General features: G+C 31.0%; 2 protein-coding genes across 3 annotated transcripts in view; both read right to left on the bottom strand.

Moving 5' to 3' along the window:
* LOC109334235 lies at window positions 559–1,671 on the bottom strand. Its single transcript, XM_019569877.1, has one exon. It carries the CDS (start codon window positions 1,544–1,546, stop codon window positions 830–832), a length of 717 nt encoding a protein of 238 aa, XP_019425422.1. The 5' UTR covers window positions 1,547–1,671; the 3' UTR covers window positions 559–829.
* Window positions 2,014–24,540, bottom strand: part of LOC109334233 — a 36,700-nt gene continuing 14,173 nt past the window's right edge. Inside the window, exon 2 of one of the 2 annotated variants that reach the window (XM_019569875.1) lies at window positions 2,014–2,510. In XM_019569875.1, the coding sequence (XP_019425420.1) occupies window positions 2,371–2,510 (140 nt within the window). In that variant the 3' untranslated portion in view covers window positions 2,014–2,370. Of the gene's footprint in view, window positions 2,864–24,540 lie in introns of both variants that reach the window. The other variant, XM_019569873.1, reaches the window with a different exon arrangement.

The following is a 24,540-nucleotide window of genomic DNA, read 5'->3' as shown; positions in this document are numbered from 1 at the left end:
TTTAATGGGTGGTAATTTAAGAAAAGGATAACACTTTAGTATAGTCTAACTTATTTCTGCACACAAGATTGTTGAATATAATTTTCAAATAATGGGATGTTATATTTGTCTAAGTTAAACATCAAGATATTTTATTATGATTGACTAATTTCCATTTTACATTTTTCAAAAATACATTAATAAAACTTATTACAAGTGAGAATATGTACATTAATAACAATGTTACACAGAGCAAGATTATATTCTTGAATCGCTATTTCATATAATTGTTATGGTAACATTATCATCTTAATTTATCATTACAATTTAATAAAAACTCCAAGATAGAGGATTAACTTCAGAAAGGAGTGCATCTTATGAGAAAGTAACTCCAATATGAATTGAACCTTAAAGGGTTGTTATATACATAGCATAGCTTAAATATATTGGAAAGAAACAGCTACACATTCACAAAGAATTCTTTATGTATAGATAAAAGAAAAATAACCTCATAAAACTAAAAAAATTACATATTAGAGAACTTAAATCCATTTTAGATTGCAGGAAAATGCATAATTGAGGAGATGCTGCAATAGTAATATCATGACTTTAATTATAATTACGGATCACAATTTAGTAGAAAGATTAGGTCACTCCAAAATATAGTTGTTAATAGTTATGAATATTATATTACACCTCTATCCTAAATTAATGGAATGATTTTCTTCTTAAATATCAACATTTTCTTTCATCTTTAAATATCAATATCTCCCTTCTCACAAATTGGATTAGGGACTGAATATTAACATCTTCAAACTAAAAATTGGACTAGAAATCTACAAATAGGTTATTATCTTTTTCCAGAACTTGTATTAGTTCTGGTTCTTGGATAGAGATACAATAAATGAGCATTGTTGAAATCATTTTGATCTTGTTCAAATGAACATGGTTTATCCTCATCAATTCTCTCCATCTTATTCACTCCATCACTATGATAGCTCATTTTCTTTCTATTATATTTATACCCTGCATAATTTGGTTGCCTTTGTCCATGGCCATGCATAACAACCATTGTTTCCTTCCCTACATTATTATTATTTCTGATTTTCAACACTTTCTCTCCATGCATAACCATCCTCGTTTGGCTTCCAACACTATTTCTGATCGGCATTGTTCTCTCTCCATGCATAGCAGCTTTCGGTTCCGAGAAATTATTGCATGGTCCAGAACCATGTTTTGGGCAACAACATGACACATGTTTGAAAGTACTAGACGTCATGCTGTTATTGACGATGTTATTCTGGACCATGCAATAATTTATCTCCGCTGTTTTGTTAGCCGCTTTTAAAGTAATCATTGTTCTCAAAATCTCCCTATGTCTTTCATCACCATTTGCCCTTGATGAATTGAGGTGTGAAATTTGAACAACTCCATCATCTGCATCAGAACCAGCAAATGCACCACAACCAGCAAATCCTCCAGCACAAGCTGTTACTCCCTTTAGAATTCTGATGGGGGTAAAAATGTAGTGCTTAAACTTGCTTTGCTTGTTTCCTTCTTTTCTCATGGTTCTTAATTTCCTATGAATGATATTTGCAACTTAACTAACTCTAGATGGAATAGCTTTAGATGTCTCATTCAAAGTTGATTTGATTTATATATAGATGATAAAAGTAGGGTACAAATTAAATGGCAGGTAGGGAAAATAATATTAATAAGTAGTAGCCGGAATTAAGTGATTTGGAATTCTGGACTTGTCCCTTAAGATAAGTCTGCACCTTTTACCTGGACGGCAAGGTTTTTGTCCAAGAGGCCATATCAAAGGCCATTGACCTTCTCATTACTCATTATTCATTAACAAATTAAGCCATACATTTCTCTTCAAAGACTACACTTTGTGTTGAAGAATCTTGTTTATTTTATGTTTACTTTGGGTACATTGTTTATTTTATTTACCTTGTCATATCTTGTTTACTGTGGACATTTTTATTTACAAAATCAAGCTTGCATTGAAAAGTTAATGAGTTCCACAACAAAAAATTTGAAGATTATATTCACAATCGCAAATTTGAGTAACAAGAAACTTAAATACAATTTGCAACTATGTAATTGAAGTTATAAGCTTTCAACTAAATTATAAGTGCCAAAAACTGCTTTTGCAACAATTACATCATTCAAAAATTCAGTTAAAATATTAACATGTCACAGGTCAAAGAAACTTAAATACAATTTGCAGGCCATGCATAACAAATACCAAATAATCTGTGTACCAAATAATTCCACTTACAAGAGAAAGAAGAACCTCATTGCCTCCATTGTGATATTAGATTAGTATAACCATTCAAAAGTAGTTAAGTGTTCCAAAATTCAAGCATCAAAATCAAGTAACACTTATAGTATTCTCTCCCTCCTGAACCTATCATTTTCCGGCCACCACCTCGGACGAGGAAAACTAAGACCACCCTTCTTGAATGCTTCCAACAAACTAAGATTCTCAACACCATCTTCTTCATCATCATCATCATCATTGCAATTCTCTGAGAGAAACTTCAATACATCAAAAACACAAGATAACTTACTATTGTTTTTCTCAGACCCTTTTTCAACATTGCAAAAATGGTTTTTTGCGTCAGACCCAAGTTTCTCCTTGCCCTTCTGAGATTGAATCCCTAAACAGGCCCTTGAAGAATCAAAACCTGATTTAGGGTCAGAAAGTTTCAATCTTTTCATAGCAGACTCGCTAATTTTTTCATCCGAATCCAATTCTCTTTCAAAACCCTTGAATTTATCGCCAACAACAACTCTTTTAGTCCCACTTGAGTTCCCATCGATCAATTCTTCGTGAACCACCTGCATTAACTGCACATCCGAAAACCCTAAATCAGAATCCCTACCCAAATCGACGTACACCGTTGCATCTGAATCGCCGCGCATTTTGTTGTTATCTGGAGCTATTGAAAGTACATGTCGTGAAGGTACCGAACTAATTAGCTTCAAGAATTTGTCCAGATAAATTGTTATATGATAAGTTCAAATAGCTCAAGAAAGTCAAAGAAGTCATGCTTGGAGGGATTGGACCAAAAAGATTGTTGTGTGAGAGGTCAAGAGTTTCTGAATCAGTTAATGATCCAATGCTCTTTGGTATGGTTCCAATGAAATGATTCCAAGACACACAAGTGAAGTAGTTTTGTTAAATTCTCTACTCTATTATTCAAAGCACAAACTTCATGTTCGCAACATCATTATATGTATGGAGTGTTAGTCTTTGAAGAGATGACCATATTTATTGGCCAAAGTCAGTGACATGGCTATTATCAGGACATCATGGGAGTGGACTTCTCTCAGCCGTGGGAATCACATTGAAGATGATTCCTGAGAACAAACCCACGAGCACCAAGACGGTATTAAAATCTACTACCAATTATCGTCATTTCATTCATGCCCTATTTTCTATATACTATTATAAACACACGACATTATTCTAATGTTTATTTGATTGAGATTCTGATCCGTTTTTCTTCTTTCTTTCATCATCAAGGATTGACTTGTTTCTGTCATGGTGGTTAAGCTCAGATCTAACTTCTATCATGAATGGTTAAACATTGGATGGTTAGTTTCTGTCCTTGGTGGTTAAGCAAATATATAGCTTATGTCATGGATGGTTAAGCGTTTGATGATATAACTTATGTCATGGATGGTTAAGATTGACTTCGAGGTCGTCAAGCATGGGGTTCTCGATGGTACAATTTGAGGTCGTCAAGCACGAGGCCCTCAAATTTTAAAAGGTCAGGCTCGAAGCCTGAAAAGATTAACTTCGAGGTCTTAAAGCACGGGGTCCTCGAAGGCACAATTTGAGGTCGTCAATGTAAGACTAAGATTGCAACTAAGAGGGGTGAATTAGTTGACTTAAAATTATGACCACTTTTCTGCAAAATCAAGAGTTAAGTGCAGCGGAGAAATTATGCAGAAAATTAACAAGTAAAAAATCAAGAGATAAAGGAGAAGAGATTACACCAAAATTTTATACTAGTTCACCTTCTAGTCCACTCACGGCTACGTCCAATACTCTTGCACCATAAGAGACTTTTTCACTAAATATTATGAGTTGTAATTACAATATCTCACCCCGAGACCTCAATGTACCTTACACACTCACTAATATTTATATCACTCTTGAAAAACACATTTTCAAGTGACTCTATCCCTTTTCTTATCACACCCTTGTGAAAGAAATATTTCTGAAATGTTAATGAAGAATTTACAACAATGGCAGGATTGTCTTTAGAAGTATTGAATGTAATATCACTTGTAATCTGATAACTCTGTGTATACTAAGTAATAATGCTCTTATATGTTTGTAAAACTTTGAAACACTTTACCTCAAGCAAATCATAAAATTCATTTTGAAAGTTTAAGAACAAGTTTCAAAAAGTGTAGAAAATATTTCAAAGAATTTTCAGAATTATATTTGAAAGTTTGTGTGAGAGTTATATTTTGATTCAGAGTTTCAATGCCTTTAAATAGGCTTTCCAAATAGCCACAACACCTCTTTGAAAGGATAGGAATTAATTGGAATGAAACCATTTCGTTTGGGATGAAAACCATTCATTTTAAAATCTGAAAACTGGTGCAACAACTCTCAGTAATCGATTATAGCCTTGAGTAATCGATTACTCAAACACGTTGTCCAACTGACAATTAAATTTTAATTAGAGTAATCGATTACAACATTTGGGTAATCGATTACCCTACATAGTTTTTGTTGGGTAATTGGTTTTCTCACTTATGTAACTTGTTACTTAGACATAGTAACCTCTTAAAAGGTCAGGCACAAAGATCTTCTTCACAGTCAAGCACGGGCCCCTCAAAATTTAAAAGGTCAGGCACAAAGCCTGGATAGATTGACTTCGGGGTCGTCCAGCACGAGGTCCTTGAAGGCACAATTTGAGGTTAACTTTAAAAGTCAGACATGGAGCTCGGAAAGATTGACTTCGAGATCGTCAAGCACAGGGTACTCGAAGGCACAATTTGAGGTCGCCAAGCACGTGGCCCTCAAATTTAAAATTCAGACACAGAGCCTGAAAAGATTGACTTCGAGGTCGTCAAGCACGAGGTCCTCAAAGGCGCAATTTGAGGTCGTGAAGCATGGCCCCTCAAATTTTGAAAAGTCAAGCATGGAGCCTGGGAAGATTGACTTTGAGGTTGTCAAACACGGGGTCCTCGAAGGCACAATTTGAGGTCGTCAAGCACGGAAACCTCAAATTTTAAAAGGCCAGGCATGGAGCCTAGAAAGACTAACTTCGAGGTCGTCAAGCACCGGGTCCTCAAAGACACAATTTGAGGTCGTCAATCATGGGGCCCTCAAGTTTTAAAAGGTCACACACATAGTCTGAAAAGATTGACTTTGAGGTCTTCAAGCACGGGGTCCTCAAAGGCACAATTTGAGGTCGTCAAACATGACCCCCTCAAATTTTAAAAGTTCAGGCACAGAGCCTAGAAAGATTGACTTTGAGGTCCTCAAGCATGGGGTCCGTGAAGGCACAATTTGTGGTCGTCAAGCACGAGGCCTTCAAATTTGAAAAGGTTTGGCACAGAGCTTGGAAAGATTGACTTCGAGGACGTCAAGCGCAAGGTCCTTGAAGGCACAATTTGAGGTCGTCATACACAGGGCCTTCAAATTTTAAAAGGTTAGGCATAGAGCCTAGAAAGATTGACTTCGAGGCCGTGGAACACATGGTCCTCGAAAGTACGATTTGAAATGGTACAGATGAATAGTATAATGTATGATTGCTTGGGATATGTGTCATGAAGTTCATGTTGATGTTTGTACAATAATGATTGATGTATGATTTGGACTATGCATTGATTGGCATGGATATGCGTAATGATGCTTATGATGCGTGAGAGGTGGTAGATGGTTAACATAATAAAATTAGGGGTTTAGGGGTGTCCTTATTTGAATGCTTGTGTATGCATGAATTTCATGTTGATGTTTTTACGATTAAAGTGAGTATGTGTTGACTTGGATATTGGTATGATTTAATGTATGTATGTCTTGTATATGCATTATTTGTATGTCATGTATATGTCTTGTTTGATGTTATTATGTCATGTATATGCATTTGATTTATGTTGGAATGTATGAGTGGTGCGAGACTAATATTTTTGAAGCATACGATTCATGAGAAGTTGTCATGGTATGCATGCAATTTTCTTTTTTAGTGTATGAAACTCTTAGATAAAGAAATTTTTGATGTATTTGATTTTAAATGCATGATGGCTATGATATATGCGAAAAATTTTAGGATGTGAATTTATGATGCATGATACGACAATAATTAAAATGTAATGCTTGAATGATTTATTTTTATTTTTGATGAATGTATGAATAAAGGAATAAGTGAGTGTATATATGAAAGATGTGCTTTTAAAGTGTATGAATGAATGCATAATTGAATGAGTGAAACAATTTCTCTTTTTGAATGCATGAATGAATGCATAAGTCAATCAATGATAACTTTTATTTTTTGAATGCAATGAATGAATGCATAAGCTAATCAATGAAAGTTTTTATTCTTGAATGCACAAATAAATGAGTGAATGAATGCATAAGTTAATCAATGAAGATTTTATTTTTAACGTGATGAATAAATGCATGAGTCAATTAATGAAGATTTTTATTCTTGATTGCACAAATGAATGAGTGAATGAATGCATAAGTCAAGCAATGAAGATTTTTATTTTTGAATGTAATGAATAAATGTATGAGTCAATTAATGAAGATTTTTATTTTTGAATGCAATGAATGAATACATAAGTCAATCAATGAAGATTTTTATTTTTGAATGTAATGAATAATTGCATGAATCAATTAATGAAGATTTTTATTTTTGAATGCACAAATGAATGAATGAATGTTCAAATAATATATATATATATAGGCTTTTAGTGTCCTGACAAAATGGGCATAGCCTGCGGGCGCGCCCACATAGCCTGCATTTCTTTGCGGGCAGTGCATACAATTTTTGTCCATTTGCCCGTTTTGCCCGCCAAGTTCATGGGCATTTTCGTTGGGCATGCGAGCGGCCCATAAATATAATTTATGAAAAAAATAATAAAATTTTAAATAAGTTATAATGTAATGTGATTGTTATTTCCTAAAAAAATTTGTATTTTAATGTAATTTGTTAAACTTCATATAAAATATCCAAAAACTTTATTAATTTTTTATCCTCAACTACTTTATTTAATTTCATTTCATTTATTATGTGAATTTATTATTTTTTCTAATTATTCAACAATGTCAGCGGGCCGCCCTCAAGCCCATTAGCCCGTTTTAAAACGGGCAGGATATTAAATTTTGTCATTTAAGCCAATATGGGCATGCCCACGCCCGCTTAAATTTTTGCAGGCGCGAGCTAAACGGGTCGGGCGACCCATTTTGCCATCTCTATCTGTGTGCGCTTTATGTGTCCGAGACAGGGTATACTTAATGGGGTTTGTGGATTGTCTAAGACCAAAACTCTAGGATGGGATATAAGGCATTTATATGATACATTTTAAAGGGTTTACTTATAAGGTGCTCATGTTGCATCCAATTGTAAAGATAAGAAACCCAAATACCATAGGGATTACAAGTGAGACTTGTAGTCCACACCAGTAAGGCCCATAATATTTGGTAACAATCTGGGTGGTTCATCATGTCAATATAAGTGAAGTCCAAAATCCTCACTAACAAGGTGGATGACCCTTCTAATCTAATGTTCGGGTATAGAGCATATACTTATGCCAATATGATAATGTATTGTAAAGGATAACGATAAAATAGAATAAAAATAAAACAAACTAAAAACAATTTAAAAATCCATGCATTTAGTGTTTATAGGCCTGATTCTCTTTAAACAATGTCTCCAACAGAGACATTAGCTGTCGCACCCCGATTTTGGGCTGTACCACTTTATTAGGGTTGCCACTACATTTTTCAATCAAACATGTAGAAAAATCTGTTGGCCCAATGCTTGGGCCTTGGACTTTGATATCTAGGTTTGGGAGTCGATTACAGACTAGGAAAGATAATAACACCTTAGTTGTCCGTTTGAACGGTACCCTTACTATATTGCATGGATTATTAACTATATGTTTACCAAAAAAGAAAATACTTTATTTTTTTATTATGTCTGACAAGACGTGATATTGGTCCTACGTATCCCTTCTAGGGAATCAAGACTATGTTATTCTTTAGGTAGAAAAAATTTGTTGGTTGGATTTTTTTTATTTCTTAAAAGAGGTAACATTTAACTGTTTTTAAAAATGAGCGTAGCATAACTCTTACGTCTGATACCGCATCTCATATTAAAACTTGGTTAATAAATTCGAATTTTTGTTTTTTATTTAAAATATGAGCGAAATATAGCCCTTACGTCCGATGCTACATCTCATATTAAAATTTGGATAAAAAATCTAATTTTTGTTTTTTATTTAAAAAAATTATTTTTTGGATGTAGAAATATAATTAATCCTATTAATTTTAAGCAAGTGAAGTGTAGCCTTACGTCCAACACCGCAACATACCTTAAAATTAGGATTAACATATTTGACATAGTCTTGTATTAAATGATTTTTATTTCTATGTAATTATAAGAAAAATGGAATTTCGAAATAAATTAACAAATAATTCAATCACATACTTTATTTATTTTTGTGGTGAATGTATTAAAATTATTGTTATGATAATTATTAATTAAAGAACGTAAATAAATAAAAACAAAATTCAATGGGTGAAATTGTATACATGTATTGACTATAAGGTTGAAGTCGGTGCCAACTTGGATTTCAATTACAAAACAAGTTTGCAATCAAAACCATTTGAGCGAGAGATAAAACAAAGAAGCTTTTGGGAATGTTGGATATTATGTATTTTTATGGCTTTTTGCTGGTGTCCTCTTTTGTGTGTTGTGTAGAAATTTTTTGGATTATCATGGATGATATATGTACTTTTGGATGTTGAGCGTTTTTGGATTTTGTTGAATGACTTTTTGGGTTATTGTGTATAGAAGATTTTGAGGATGTTGTGAATGATATGGATTTGTTGTGTATGAAAGAATTTTTTTTGGATTGTGGATCTCTTGGATTTTTTGTTGAATGATTATGTGTGAAAGATAATATCCAAAGAAGGAAGAAAATGATTGAAGGATGAAATTTTTTATTGAGAGAATTGTTGAAGATTCTTGGGAATAGATGATGGATGAAATACTTTTTTGATGAGATTTTATGATTCTCTCATCTCATATGTCATATGCTTATTTAATGCTGGATTTTAACACATGTTTGAAAATCAACTTCCAAGAGAAAGTTAAGGAGATTGATTTTCTTTGCTTTTAATTCAAATTCAAAACTTTAATTTGTATTATTATGATGTTCAAGATTTAAAATTCGAATTTAATAAAAATCATAAATTAAAAAATTAAAATTAAAATTATTTTTGTTTTGGGACACAAAAAAAAAGTCATTTTTGATAGAAAGTACCCAAAAAAATTCACATTAATAGCAGTGCAACATAAAGGAATACAACCAAAGTCAAATTTATCTAGAAATGCAGCAATTGTATATAAGATCAAATATTTCTATTCACAGGAAAATGGGCGAAGCAAATGAAGTTGCAAACATGCACAATAAACAACCTATGGTACTAAGTATGTTAGAATATTTGAGATGTTGTATGAATAGTTAATCGATTAACTGGTTAGTTGTTTAAATTTGTTTAGGTGAACTTTGTGTTGATTAATCGCACACAAAGTTCACCTAAACAAACTGGAACAACTAACCAATTAATCAATTAATTACAGTATTAATGAATTAACTTTACAGAATCTAATCTATTCTGACAAAATAAAAAGAAGATCTAAAATTACTGTACAATTTTATATGCAACAGAATTGGGTATCAATTAACTATAGTATTAAGCCTTTGTGCTTACACCAGACAATGGTGAACACATAGAAGAATATGGTCCCAACAGTGCTACCACCAACAGTCCAGAGAAATTCTCGTGTCCCAGCAACATCAAATAGTTTAATATGAATGTTAATTCCAAAAACACCAGCCACAAGAGTAAATGCACTTATTACCAGAGTTGCTGTACTCAGCATGATTCCCATTTGGAGGAGATGGTTTTGTTTATCATCCAGCATAATGTTTATGTAATCCTCTGTGTCATCTACATATTCTCTCAGCTTCAACAAAGGAACCAACAAATAAGGGTCAGTACAATTTGAGAAAAGATCATAACCTAAAACTACTGAACCACAATAATAGCCTATACCTTTTTTGATAAAATTCATCCATCTTAATCACCATATTTCCCAACTTAAAGGTCATTAAAAAAATAGAAGTTATTTTGAAATTAGAGGTTTGCTCATTTTATGGATTCTTATCCAACAATTATATTATAATAACTCTCCCAACATCCTTGGAATAAATTTTCATCAAGCTCACTAATTAGAAAGTTTGAAGATTTTTAATTTTTTAAATTTTAACTGCTGCATTTCTGGTTGGATTTTAATTAAGGATGAAAACATCAAGTTAGACTTTATGTTAAACAGGCCAAGCCTATATAACATATAAAAGTCTCGACTTAATTTGTTTAAAAGTCTAATCTCACATGTTGATATATTTAAATGTCTATTATCCCATTTAATTTTAAAATAGGTCATCATGTCTGTATTTAAATAGTTTAATAGGCCTACTCCTAACTAGTATATTCTAACCTAACAATTAAATTACTTTTGTGTACACATTTTGATATTAAAATTACATATATAATAGTATTACTTATATTAAAATTATATAATATGAATATTATTACATAATATAACTAAATAGGTTAGTCTGTTAGAATTAAGAAGCTTTTTGGATGGCCTAAAGTCGGACCTATTAAAGTAAATAGATTTTTCAAAAAAATTGAGTCTAAAGTCTAACTAGCATAACCACATAGATAGGGATTAGAAAGCAGTAAAATATGATAAAAGGATAAAGGACTATTGAAGTCACAGAAAAATATTACCCATGCTAACTTTACCGATGATTCCCGGTCGGACTTAGCTTAGGAGGCCAAGATTGTGTGCAACATCGTGACCGAGGATTCGCAGTCAGACTTGACCAACATTGTGACCGATGATTCACAGTTAGACTTGGCCAATGACTTGACCTAGCGTGTAAATGTGACAGAGGCGTCTCGGTCAGAACTGGCCAACATTATGGTGCATTAGCATACATCGACAAAATCAAGGCACATCAACTTGACTCATTAGCAACACGATCATGGGACATCAAGGCGACATGGTCATGGCGCATCAGGGCGACATGGTCATGGCGCATCAGGGCGACACGATCATGGGTATCAGGAAGCACCAACAAGGCATTGTCACACACAACTTGGTGCACTGGCGATACGGTCATGACCTACAATATGATAGATCATGCTAGTGACTTGGCGCACCAAATGGTGCATCAACTAGCCTTTGTATCTTAGTCAATACAGACCCCAAGGGACACTAGAAACATAATTGGCAAACCAAGACCATCAAAGTATAAAACCTTTATTAGTTCAATAGTGCATAATTATTAAGCACATGTTTTATTTGTTTTCTTTAGTCAAAGTTTGTTTTATTAGTTTAGTTAGTTAGGATGGATGATTGATTATCTTCAAGCAATCATCTAGTATAAATAAGTAGATCTATTAGTGTGTAATGTATCAAGTTTTCAATCAATAATATAAGGTATATTTAGCTTACAAATCACATTAAGTACGGGAAAGAGGAAGTGAGTAATACCATAGAGAGCTTGTTGAGTGTGCCATCAATTTGCACGAAGTATGCTTCCAATAGCATCTCAAGCTCCCCAACATCATTTTGCTTGATTACATTGCTGTAGGTGGTGCTACCAGTTCCAAATGATATTTCAGGAGGAACCCTAACAGACGAAAAAAAACAAAATTGAAATATTATATACATGCATTTATACTATCAAAGTTATCTAGTAGGTCTTACATCACTAGAACAACGTCTTGTTAAAGATTACGTGAGATAATAAGTATGATAAAATGATTTTACATGCCTGTCATCCTCAACATCGTTAATGGAAGTGGAAGAAGTTTCTTGAAGGTGGTGTTGAAATAACTTGTGAGTGAGAGACATCTCAGCCATATCTTGATCATCATCAAGTAAGTGTTCTAATTCATCTCTAACCTTTTGAACACGACCAGTAATAGCCACTAAGCGGCTTTTAATCTGACGAACTAGTTCCAAATTAAGAGTATTAATCTTTGAGGTCAGCTTCTCTAAGGCCCCATGAGCTTCCTGCTCTAGTGTTTTTGCCTGATTATCAATTCCAAATAACATCATATCATTTATCATATTGAAGGGGTGTTTGGAAGGGCCATTTTTTCTGTCCCCAACTTTAAACCACTTCATGCTTCCTTATTTTTTATTGCTTAGAAAAGTAAAACATGAATTAAATATAAGAATAAAGTATATCCTCATACTAAGAGATAATATATAATTTTTAGCTACTAAGAATATGACATGTGTACTATTTTGTTTATTTTTTAGAAATATTTTTGTAGAAATAATTAGATATGATATATGTAGCCAGGTGAAATAACTTATCTTGTTACACTAAGATATATATTAAGTTTAAATTTATGGCAAATAAGAAAGAAGAGTAGATAGAGTGAGATAAAATTTGAGATTATTAACTTATCTTTTAAGGAGAGTTGTGGTAAACTTATGGAAATAGCTTCATTCTTATGATCACTACACCTTATTTACTAAGTATTTGAAATAAGCTACTACACCTTATTCATTAAGCATTTGAAATAAGCTAAAAGAACATGTAGTAAGGTTCTAACTTAATTGTTAGAAAATGTTATTTTCCACCATTTAGTTCCAACACTAAATATAAGATAAGGAAAAAATATGCATGAGTCCCGTAAAAAAAATTCATCTTAAGTTTGTGAAAAAAATAAAGAAAGGAAATAAAAGTATCAAATTTTTTAAATCCGCTCTTCCATCATGAAAGAATTAAAAGAACAATAATCTAGGTATATACATTATAGTGAATTTCTTTGTTTATATTCACTTTTACTTGAAATTAGTTAACTTAATTTATTTTTGTTACATCTGAACTCACAAATAAATAATAATTATATATATGCTCAATAAAAATGGAGTGAACAAAAAAGAAACATAATTACTTAAAATTATCAACAAAGTGACAAATAATAAATAAATTAGAAAGACAAAACACAAATATTTAGAAATAAGATGATTAAAAATATAAAAGTGATTGTTGAGTTATATTTTATTTAAATATATTAATAAGAAGAAGTATAGGATGATGATACTTTTCACTGAATTCTATAAACAAAAATTATTATATTAAATTTAATTTATATTTACTTAAAATATATTAGTAAATATTATTAAAATAAATTAATTAATTATGTAATTTGCAACTATAAAAAATAGTTTTTAAAAACTAGACATACTATATAATTATATATATATAGGGCAATTATGTCATGTTAAATATAAATATGTATAAATGTGTATTTTTTCCTCTCACTTTTCTTCCATTTTCAATTATATCAAACAATAATATTATTATCTTATTTTCTACTACTTGTCTTTCCTTCAACTTTTTTTCCTTCTACTTTATTTCTTTCCATTTTTTTTCCTTAATCAAACATAGCCTTCATCAGTTGTTTGGAAGAACTTATGTAAAATAGCTTATTATCTTCCTATTAGTTTTCTAAAATTATTTCAATATGAGCTCGTTTGTTGAACAAGATCAGCTCTTGTCATGTTCGTTGTTTGATGTATATCAGATATCGATGGCATTGACGTTGTGTGTTAGTCATAGTGATGTTCATGTGTGAGTTTATGAGGGGAAAATAAAAATTGCACTATCATGTCCTGTATCTCTTGTCTTGTCCACTAAACGAACCATGAGCTATAAAACATCGATACGGATACAAGTATCGGGTACAATACAATACATATCTCATACAACAATACATATTTTTTTTTAAAATGCAGGATACAGTAAGTTTGGAGTACATATATATAAAATATGTACATAAATCTATAAAAAATAGTAAACATGTAATTATTGTTATGAATTTTCAAATAAGGAACATATTCTACAAATATCACTACATACACAATGAAATTTATATTGTCATAAGATGACCGACCTCGTTTAAGTATTTCATATTCATTCTCTATGAAATACACTCGTTTTGTTTTATTTCTTTGGCTACAATTCCACTTCATAGATTGCTTATTATGTTTCTCTTTTCTACTTAATTGATTGTGATATGTTCTTCCCTCTTTTAAAATGTTATTGCGTACGTATTTCATATCTATTACTACTCTTCATTCATTTCAGATCTCTATCAACCAACACAAATCAAACAAAGCTTTTTCAGTCAAATTTTGAAATCAGATAACAAAAAAGAAGAAGAAAAAAGAGAAAAGAAGTAATGAAACCTCATTATCCAAAACACCACAAGCAGCTTCAAGACAAGCCTCAAGTGCAACAAACTCAAATGGAAGAATCTTCATTCCATCTTCTTGATCATCCTTTGAATCATGATTCGGTGTCTTAGAAGCATGGCTATGATGACGAACAATCCTTGAATGAAGTTCATCAACGAAAGGAGTAACAGAAGGATCCTTAAAATTAAGCAATAGAACTTCGTTTGCCGTTATAATTGCTTTTATATGTTCCAAATTTATCATGATTACTTTCTCGCGACCTAGAATCGTTGAAGGATAAGAGAGAAGTGGATCCAATATGCGAAGGTCACGTGCAGAGAGACCAGTTCGATGCATGATAGCATGTTTACCGGCTTGGATCACGTGAGTATCGCCGGTGGAATTGAGAAGGAGCCATGCCCTGATGCCGGTGACTCCCTTCTTGCGGATTCTGACACCGACGTCGGCACCGGGTTTGATCACTTTTTCTTCCTCAGAAAACCTCATTCTATGAATTTTATTTTCACCCATTTCTAAGGTATTATTTAACATATTTTTAACTAGTTTTAACATTGAGTATTTTTTTTGGGTACTGTTAAAGCTCGTACAGAATTAGAAATAGAAGATAAGAAGAATTAGAAAGAAGAGAGAAAGAGATAGAGAGAGTGATTGAATATACTCTTGTTTTTATAATTGCTTGAATTATAAAGAATGTCTAAACTTCTATTTATTGAAGAAATTCTAGCATATGTGGCTGTTACAAAAGTAACTGCCTCTAACTGTCATCATTGGCTTGAAACATTCTATTTTTTGGGTACTATTCTTCTAAACAATAGCTTGTGCGGTAAGCTACCTGGGTTAAGCTTATGCACTAAGCTATCTCTTAACATCCACTTCTCTAGTAAAGTTATCATCTTTAGTAAAAAATTATTAGTTCGAAGAAAGGAACCTTTCATATTTTGGTATTTTTGTAAATCTAGCAAAACTTTAAACAATTAGACCAACATTTTATTAATATTGTTTTGAGTTATGTTTTATCATTAGTATCTTTATATGTTTAGTCATCGCCATGTCAAAGAAGAAGAAGATGACTACTCTGTTAGGCTATAATTTAATTAAAATAGTCCTAACAATATTTATTTGAATTTTAAACATTATTTTCCATCTAAAGTGAATTGATTGGAATAATAATATAGGACAATTTAAGACAAGATGACAAATAAGGTTAATGATTTTATTTCCTAAAATAACAATTAATATAAAAAAATAATAAAGTGACCTTTAAGAATTAAGATGGAGAATACCAAATAAGTATATTGTATAAAATTAAATCCCTAACAAATCAAAAAAGTTATCTAAACAAGAACAATTTGGTAATCATTTTAACCTTTAATTGGCGGTAATTTAAGAAATGGATCACACTTTAGTATAGTCTAACTTATTTCTGCCCACAAGATTGTTGATTATACTTTTCAAATAATGGGATGTTATATTTGACTAAGTTAAACATCAAGATATTTTATTATGATTGACTAATTTCCATTTTACATTTTTCAAAAATACATTAATAAAACTTATTACAAGTGAGAATATTTACATTAATAACAATGTTACACAGAGCAAGATTATATTCTTGAATCGTTATTTCATATAATTGTTATGGTAACATTATCATCTTAATTTATCATTACAATTTAACAAAAACTCCAAGATAGAGGATTAACTTCAAAAAGGACTGCATTTGATGAGACAGTAACTCCAATATGAATTGAACCTGAAAGGGTTGTTATATAAATAGCATAGCTTAAATCTATTCATTATGTATAGATAAAAGAAAAATAACCTCATAAAACTAAAAAAATTACATATTAGAGAACTTAAATCCATTTTAGAATGTGAAAAAATGCGGTGAATATGACTACAATGCTAATTGAGGAGTAATATCGTGACCTTAATTATAATTACTGATCACAATTTAAAACCATAGTCAGACCATGTTAGAAATTTATAACTTCTAATTAAGGTGAGCATCATATATTTGATAAAATGATATCGCCTATTTATTTCAAGGTTACATTATAAGTGATCTAATTACTAGCTCTCCATAGATTTCTAAAAGCTGATAACAGATATGGGCTTAATGGGTGGATATCCATCATGTTAACGCATAAGGAAGGTTATGGTCCCTAACACATCAAATCAAATTCAGTTTTCTCCTCTCCCTGTCAGTGTGAAAACGCAAGTATCAAGAGGAATCAGTGATTTGGTTGAGGAAAGTCATCATACCACAAAACCTCTTTCAAAAAACGTAGATCAAAGGAGCACATCTAGGAACATGGATTCATGTATGACACTGCACCATTTGTTTCATATATCTGTGTGAGAATCATGAGATTCAATATCGTAGGATTGGTATTTCACCGATCATCAAGAAATATCTAACAAGTGGTATTAGAGCTTTAGGTTCTGAATTTTATGATTCTTCATTAAAGATGTATTTTTCCCCAATTTTTTATGAACCGTAATTTTTAAATTTGGGGATTTTTTATGCTTCCCCTATTGGTTATAAAAATTGGGTAGTTGGGAATAATGAGGATAACTTTTATCCGTTTCCGCTTATTTGAATTATGAGTAATTTGTATTATGAATCCTTGCAACATGTGTTGTAAAATATATATTCAAATCTATGCATGAACATTACATTAATTTTTATGACTCTATTATGCAATATGTATATTGTATGTGCACTAATGTCTTATTGTTAGACATTGACTTTTGTCACTTTACAATTTTGCAATTTGTTGAAGTATATGTATAATGTATATATGGGTTAAGTAGTGTTTTATCTTTTATAAAAATACAATATGGAATTCATGACCTTGTATATGTATGTGAATTATAATATACATATATACATATGTAATTGTTTCCAGCTTGAAATTGTTGTGATGTCTGGAATTACTGATTAAAGTTAATATATATAATGATTATTTAAAATTACATTTTTTACTATGTTAGTGTGAGAAAGTGTATATATATAGTGTTATACACATGTTTTAATATATGCATGATCATATTCAATTTGGAATTTCAATAATGATTTGCATATATTTTTTTATGCATTTCAATCTGGATCTATTTTGCATTTGATTAAGACTGCGTCCATTTTTATGGGTTGATATATATGTACTATATCTTTTTTGATTTGGAATTATATTGTGGAATTAGATTTATTAATTATAAAAGATATCAAATCTAAATGTTTTAATTCCAATATTATATTTTTTTATAATGGACTCATACTATTTTCTTTTTGTCTAACAATTATTTTTGAATTAATTGATGCAATATGTTGCCAAAATTGATGAAGATTATACATATGAGTATGAGATTATTTATGCGAATTGTATTTGGCCCAAAGGAAGACACAATTTGGCCAAATAATAACATACATGTGATGATAAATGAGTAACAATTATGAAGTTTTTTTTCCCATGTGATAAATCATTCCTAAGAAGGATTTATTGTTTGACATGCATAATGATCAATGTTTGACTATTACAAACAAGAGTATCATTAGTGATTGATAAAAATTATCAAGTCAATTGTATGTTTGCATTTTATGCGAATAGTGATCGGCCCAAAATAAAATTATTATTTGGCCCAAATTACAAATATTCTTGTAGTAATAAATATGTGATAATCATATGACTTTCCATGTGAATAGTAAGTCGGTCCGAAGAAAGGCTTATTGTTTGACAAGACTGCTTATCAATATTTGATTACTACATTATGTATCATTTACCAGTTAATATTTTTGTCCAAAGACTGAATATTAATGTTGTGTTAGGTAACTTGTTATGTGCTCCATTATCATTTGAATTTAAGTATTAAGTTTGAATGTAACTTTAATTGCAAAAATGATTGCAATTTGTTTTGTTCTTTTACTAGTGCTGTAAATATTTCTACTCAAATTAAGAACATCTTGTTGCTTAATGGGATAAACTTTAAGGTCTATAAGGAATCTATAGAAAGTATTATCGGCGGTATGGATTTAGATCTGAAACTTCAGGTAGAGAAATCCATTTCTACTCTAGAAATCCTCTATGAGGTTAAAATTGTGAAATTGGAACACTCTAAATGAATGTGTATAATAATCATGAAACACATATTCCATAAGTGTTTCAGTGCTCTATTTCTGAGGGACAGAGTGCAAAACAAATAGTACATTATGGAGATGTTTAATCTCGCATAAAAACTCAAGTCACTTAAGTTCGAGTTTGGTGATGACTTGCTCATGCACTTGGTTTTGATCTCGCTTCCTGCACACTTTGAGCAATTAAAAGTGAGTTATAACACTCAGAAGGACTATGTGCAAGAGGAAGAATGACTGTAGAAAGATAAGACTGAAAGTGATCACTTAGTTATGACTTCTTAGAATAAGAAAAGAAATAACAATAAAGATGCTGTAAAATGGTTATTTATGTTTTCCTCAGATAATGTGGAATTGTTCTACAATACAGTATGTCAGGCAAACCTAGCATGAATAGTGTTGTTGAGCGATTAAATCGAACTCTTAAGGATATGGTGAGAAGTATGATTAGTCATTTTTCCTTGTTAGAGTCTCTTTGGGGAAAGCTTTAAAGACAACAGTTTACATCCTTAATAGGATGTCAAGTAAAGCAGTTAACAAAACCTCATATGAGCTTTGGACTAATAAAAGACCAAGCTTGAAACACTTGCACATTTGGGGTTGTCTAGCTGAGGCGCGACCTTATAGATCACATGAAAAAAACTAGACTCAAGAACACTTAACTGTTATTTTGTTGGCTATGTTGAATGCTCTCAGGACTATAAATTTTATTATCTCACTTCAAGACTCTTTTTTGAGACGGGAAATGCAAGATTTCTTGAGGAAGTTGATTTTGGGAAGGAAGATAACATAAGGAATGTTGTCTTTGAGGAAGAACTTGTCACTGATAGTGAACAAGTTCTTGTGCCTATTATCATTCAAGGAATAAATTTGGTAATAGAAGATAATGTTCAGAATATTGTGTAACGCCCCGAAAAATACTTCTAAAAAACATTGCGCAAAATGGGTAAATTTTTTTTTTTGAAATGGGGATGTATAAAATTGTTTCCTTTTTAAAACCTTCCTTTTCCGGGACATCACTTTAAGTAACTCAAATACTGAAAATCAACTTATCGTTATCGAATGATAACTTAACCTGATTCACAATTTCCTGAATAACACAATGCATATAAACGATTAAGTCATCTTTAGTTCATACAAACTAAGTCAACAAAGGCGGAAACTACATCGCCACTAACATATACAAAATCCAAAAAGAAAGGGCGAAAATATTAATCATCGCCAACAGACACTAAACAAAGACATGAACAAGTAACTGTCATCATTGGCTTGAAACATTCTATTTTTTGGGTACTATTCTTCTAAACAATAGCTTGTGCGGTAAGCTACCTGGGTTAAGCTTATGCACTAAGCTATCTCTTAACATCCACTTCTCTAGTAAAGTTATCATCTTTAGTAAAAAATTATTAGTTCGAAGAAAGGAACCTTTCATATTTTGGTATTTTTGTAAATCTAGCAAAACTTTAAACAATTAGACCAACATTTTATTAATATTGTTTTGAGTTATGTTTTATCATTAGTATCTTTATATGTTTAGTCATCGCCATGTCAAAGAAGAAGAAGATGACTACTCTGTTAGGCTATAATTTAATTAAAATAGTCCTAACAATATTTATTTGAATTTTAAACATTATTTTCCATCTAAAGTGAATTGATTGGAATAATAATATAGGACAATTTAAGACAAGATGACAAATAAGGTTAATGATTTTATTTCCTAAAATAACAATTAATATAAAAAAATAATAAAGTGACCTTTAAGAATTAAGATGGAGAATACCAAATAAGTATATTGTATAAAATTAAATCCCTAACAAATCAAAAAAGTTATCTAAACAAGAACAATTTGGTAATCATTTTAACCTTTAATTGGCGGTAATTTAAGAAATGGATCACACTTTAGTATAGTCTAACTTATTTCTGCCCACAAGATTGTTGATTATACTTTTCAAATAATGGGATGTTATATTTGACTAAGTTAAACATCAAGATATTTTATTATGATTGACTAATTTCCATTTTACATTTTTCAAAAATACATTAATAAAACTTATTACAAGTGAGAATATTTACATTAATAACAATGTTACACAGAGCAAGATTATATTCTTGAATCGTTATTTCATATAATTGTTATGGTAACATTATCATCTTAATTTATCATTACAATTTAACAAAAACTCCAAGATAGAGGATTAACTTCAAAAAGGACTGCATTTGATGAGACAGTAACTCCAATATGAATTGAACCTGAAAGGGTTGTTATATAAATAGCATAGCTTAAATCTATTCATTATGTATAGATAAAAGAAAAATAACCTCATAAAACTAAAAAAATTACATATTAGAGAACTTAAATCCATTTTAGAATGTGAAAAAATGCGGTGAATATGACTACAATGCTAATTGAGGAGTAATATCGTGACCTTAATTATAATTACTGATCACAATTTAAAACCATAGTCAGACCATGTTAGAAATTTATAACTTCTAATTAAGGTGAGCATCATATATTTGATAAAATGATATCGCCTATTTATTTCAAGGTTACATTATAAGTGATCTAATTACTAGCTCTCCATAGATTTCTAAAAGCTGATAACAGATATGGGCTTAATGGGTGGATATCCATCATGTTAACGCATAAGGAAGGTTATGGTCCCTAACACATCAAATCAAATTCAGTTTTCTCCTCTCCCTGTCAGTGTGAAAACGCAAGTATCAAGAGGAATCAGTGATTTGGTTGAGGAAAGTCATCATACCACAAAACCTCTTTCAAAAAACGTAGATCAAAGGAGCACATCTAGGAACATGGATTCATGTATGACACTGCACCATTTGTTTCATATATCTGTGTGAGAATCATGAGATTCAATATCGTAGGATTGGTATTTCACCGATCATCAAGAAATATCTAACAAGTGGTATTAGAGCTTTAGGTTCTGAATTTTATGATTCTTCATTAAAGATGTATTTTTCCCCAATTTTTTATGAACCGTAATTTTTAAATTTGGGGATTTTTTATGCTTCCCCTATTGGTTATAAAAATTGGGTAGTTGGGAATAATGAGGATAACTTTTATCCGTTTCCGCTTATTTGAATTATGAGTAATTTGTATTATGAATCCTTGCAACATGTGTTGTAAAATATATATTCAAATCTATGCATGAACATTACATTAATTTTTATGACTCTATTATGCAATATGTATATTGTATGTGCACTAATGTCTTATTGTTAGACATTGACTTTTGTCACTTTACAATTTTGCAATTTGTTGAAGTATATGTATAATGTATATATGGGTTAAGTAGTGTTTTATCTTTTATAAAAATACAATATGGAATTCATGACCTTGTATATGTATGTGAATTATAATATACATATATACATATGTAATTGTTTCCAGCTTGAAATTGTTGTGATGTCTGGAATTACTGATTAAAGTTAATATATATAATGATTATTTAAAATTACATTTTTTACTATGTTAGTGTGAGAAAGTGTATATATATAGTGTTATACACATGTTTTAATATATGCATGATCATATTCAATTTGGAATTTCAATAATGATTTGCATATATTTTTTTATGCATTTCAATCTGGATCTATTTTGCATTTGATTAAGACTGCGTCCATTTTTATGGGTTGATATATATGTACTATATCTTTTTTGATTTGGAATTATATTGTGGAATTAGATTTATTAATTATAAAAGATATCAAATCTAAATGTTTTAATTCCAATATTATATTTTTTTATAATGGACTCATACTATTTTCTTTTTGTCTAACAATTATTTTTGAATTAATTGATGCAATATGTTGCCAAAATTGATGAAGATTATACATATGAGTATGAGATTATTTATGCGAATTGTATTTGGCCCAAAGGAAGACACAATTTGGCCAAATAATAACATACATGTGATGATAAATGAGTAACAATTATGAAGTTTTTTTTCCCATGTGATAAATCATTCCTAAGAAGGATTTATTGTTTGACATGCATAATGATCAATGTTTGACTATTACAAACAAGAGTATCATTAGTGATTGATAAAAATTATCAAGTCAATTGTATGTTTGCATTTTATGCGAATAGTGATCGGCCCAAAATAAAATTATTATTTGGCCCAAATTACAAATATTCTTGTAGTAATAAATATGTGATAATCATATGACTTTCCATGTGAATAGTAAGTCGGTCCGAAGAAAGGCTTATTGTTTGACAAGACTGCTTATCAATATTTGATTACTACATTATGTATCATTTACCAGTTAATATTTTTGTCCAAAGACTGAATATTAATGTTGTGTTAGGTAACTTGTTATGTGCTCCATTATCATTTGAATTTAAGTATTAAGTTTGAATGTAACTTTAATTGCAAAAATGATTGCAATTTGTTTTGTTCTTTTACTAGTGCTGTAAATATTTCTACTCAAATTAAGAACATCTTGTTGCTTAATGGGATAAACTTTAAGGTCTATAAGGAATCTATAGAAAGTATTATCGGCGGTATGGATTTAGATCTGAAACTTCAGGTAGAGAAATCCATTTCTACTCTAGAAATCCTCTATGAGGTTAAAATTGTGAAATTGGAACACTCTAAATGAATGTGTATAATAATCATGAAACACATATTCCATAAGTGTTTCAGTGCTCTATTTCTGAGGGACAGAGTGCAAAACAAATAGTACATTATGGAGATGTTTAATCTCGCATAAAAACTCAAGTCACTTAAGTTCGAGTTTGGTGATGACTTGCTCATGCACTTGGTTTTGATCTCGCTTCCTGCACACTTTGAGCAATTAAAAGTGAGTTATAACACTCAGAAGGACTATGTGCAAGAGGAAGAATGACTGTAGAAAGATAAGACTGAAAGTGATCACTTAGTTATGACTTCTTAGAATAAGAAAAGAAATAACAATAAAGATGCTGTAAAATGGTTATTTATGTTTTCCTCAGATAATGTGGAATTGTTCTACAATACAGTATGTCAGGCAAACCTAGCATGAATAGTGTTGTTGAGCGATTAAATCGAACTCTTAAGGATATGGTGAGAAGTATGATTAGTCATTTTTCCTTGTTAGAGTCTCTTTGGGGAAAGCTTTAAAGACAACAGTTTACATCCTTAATAGGATGTCAAGTAAAGCAGTTAACAAAACCTCATATGAGCTTTGGACTAATAAAAGACCAAGCTTGAAACACTTGCACATTTGGGGTTGTCTAGCTGAGGCGCGACCTTATAGATCACATGAAAAAAACTAGACTCAAGAACACTTAACTGTTATTTTGTTGGCTATGTTGAATGCTCTCAGGACTATAAATTTTATTATCTCACTTCAAGACTCTTTTTTGAGACGGGAAATGCAAGATTTCTTGAGGAAGTTGATTTTGGGAAGGAAGATAACATAAGGAATGTTGTCTTTGAGGAAGAACTTGTCACTGATAGTGAACAAGTTCTTGTGCCTATTATCATTCAAGGAATAAATTTGGTAATAGAAGATAATGTTCAGAATATTGTGTAACGCCCCGAAAAATACTTCTAAAAAACATTGCGCAAAATGGGTAAATTTTTTTTTTTGAAATGGGGATGTATAAAATTGTTTCCTTTTTAAAACCTTCCTTTTCCGGGACATCACTTTAAGTAACTCAAATACTGAAAATCAACTTATCGTTATCGAATGATAACTTAACCTGATTCACAATTTCCTGAATAACACAATGCATATAAACGATTAAGTCATCTTTAGTTCATACAAACTAAGTCAACAAAGGCGGAAACTACATCGCCACTAACATATACAAAATCCAAAAAGAAAGGGCGAAAATATTAATCATCGCCAACAGACACTAAACAAAGA

Source organism: Lupinus angustifolius, chromosome LG19, assembly GCF_001865875.1.
Source record: "Lupinus angustifolius cultivar Tanjil chromosome LG19, LupAngTanjil_v1.0, whole genome shotgun sequence".
Lineage (NCBI taxonomy): Eukaryota > Viridiplantae > Streptophyta > Magnoliopsida > Fabales > Fabaceae > Lupinus > Lupinus angustifolius.
Note: the sequence above shows the minus strand (reverse complement) of the source record. Positions and strands in the feature narration are given on the sequence as shown.

Coding starts and splice junctions, on each gene's coding strand:
- LOC109334235 (XM_019569877.1), bottom strand. CDS start 1,546: ATGAGAAAAGAAGGAAACAAGCAAAGCAAGTTTAAGCACTACATTTTT.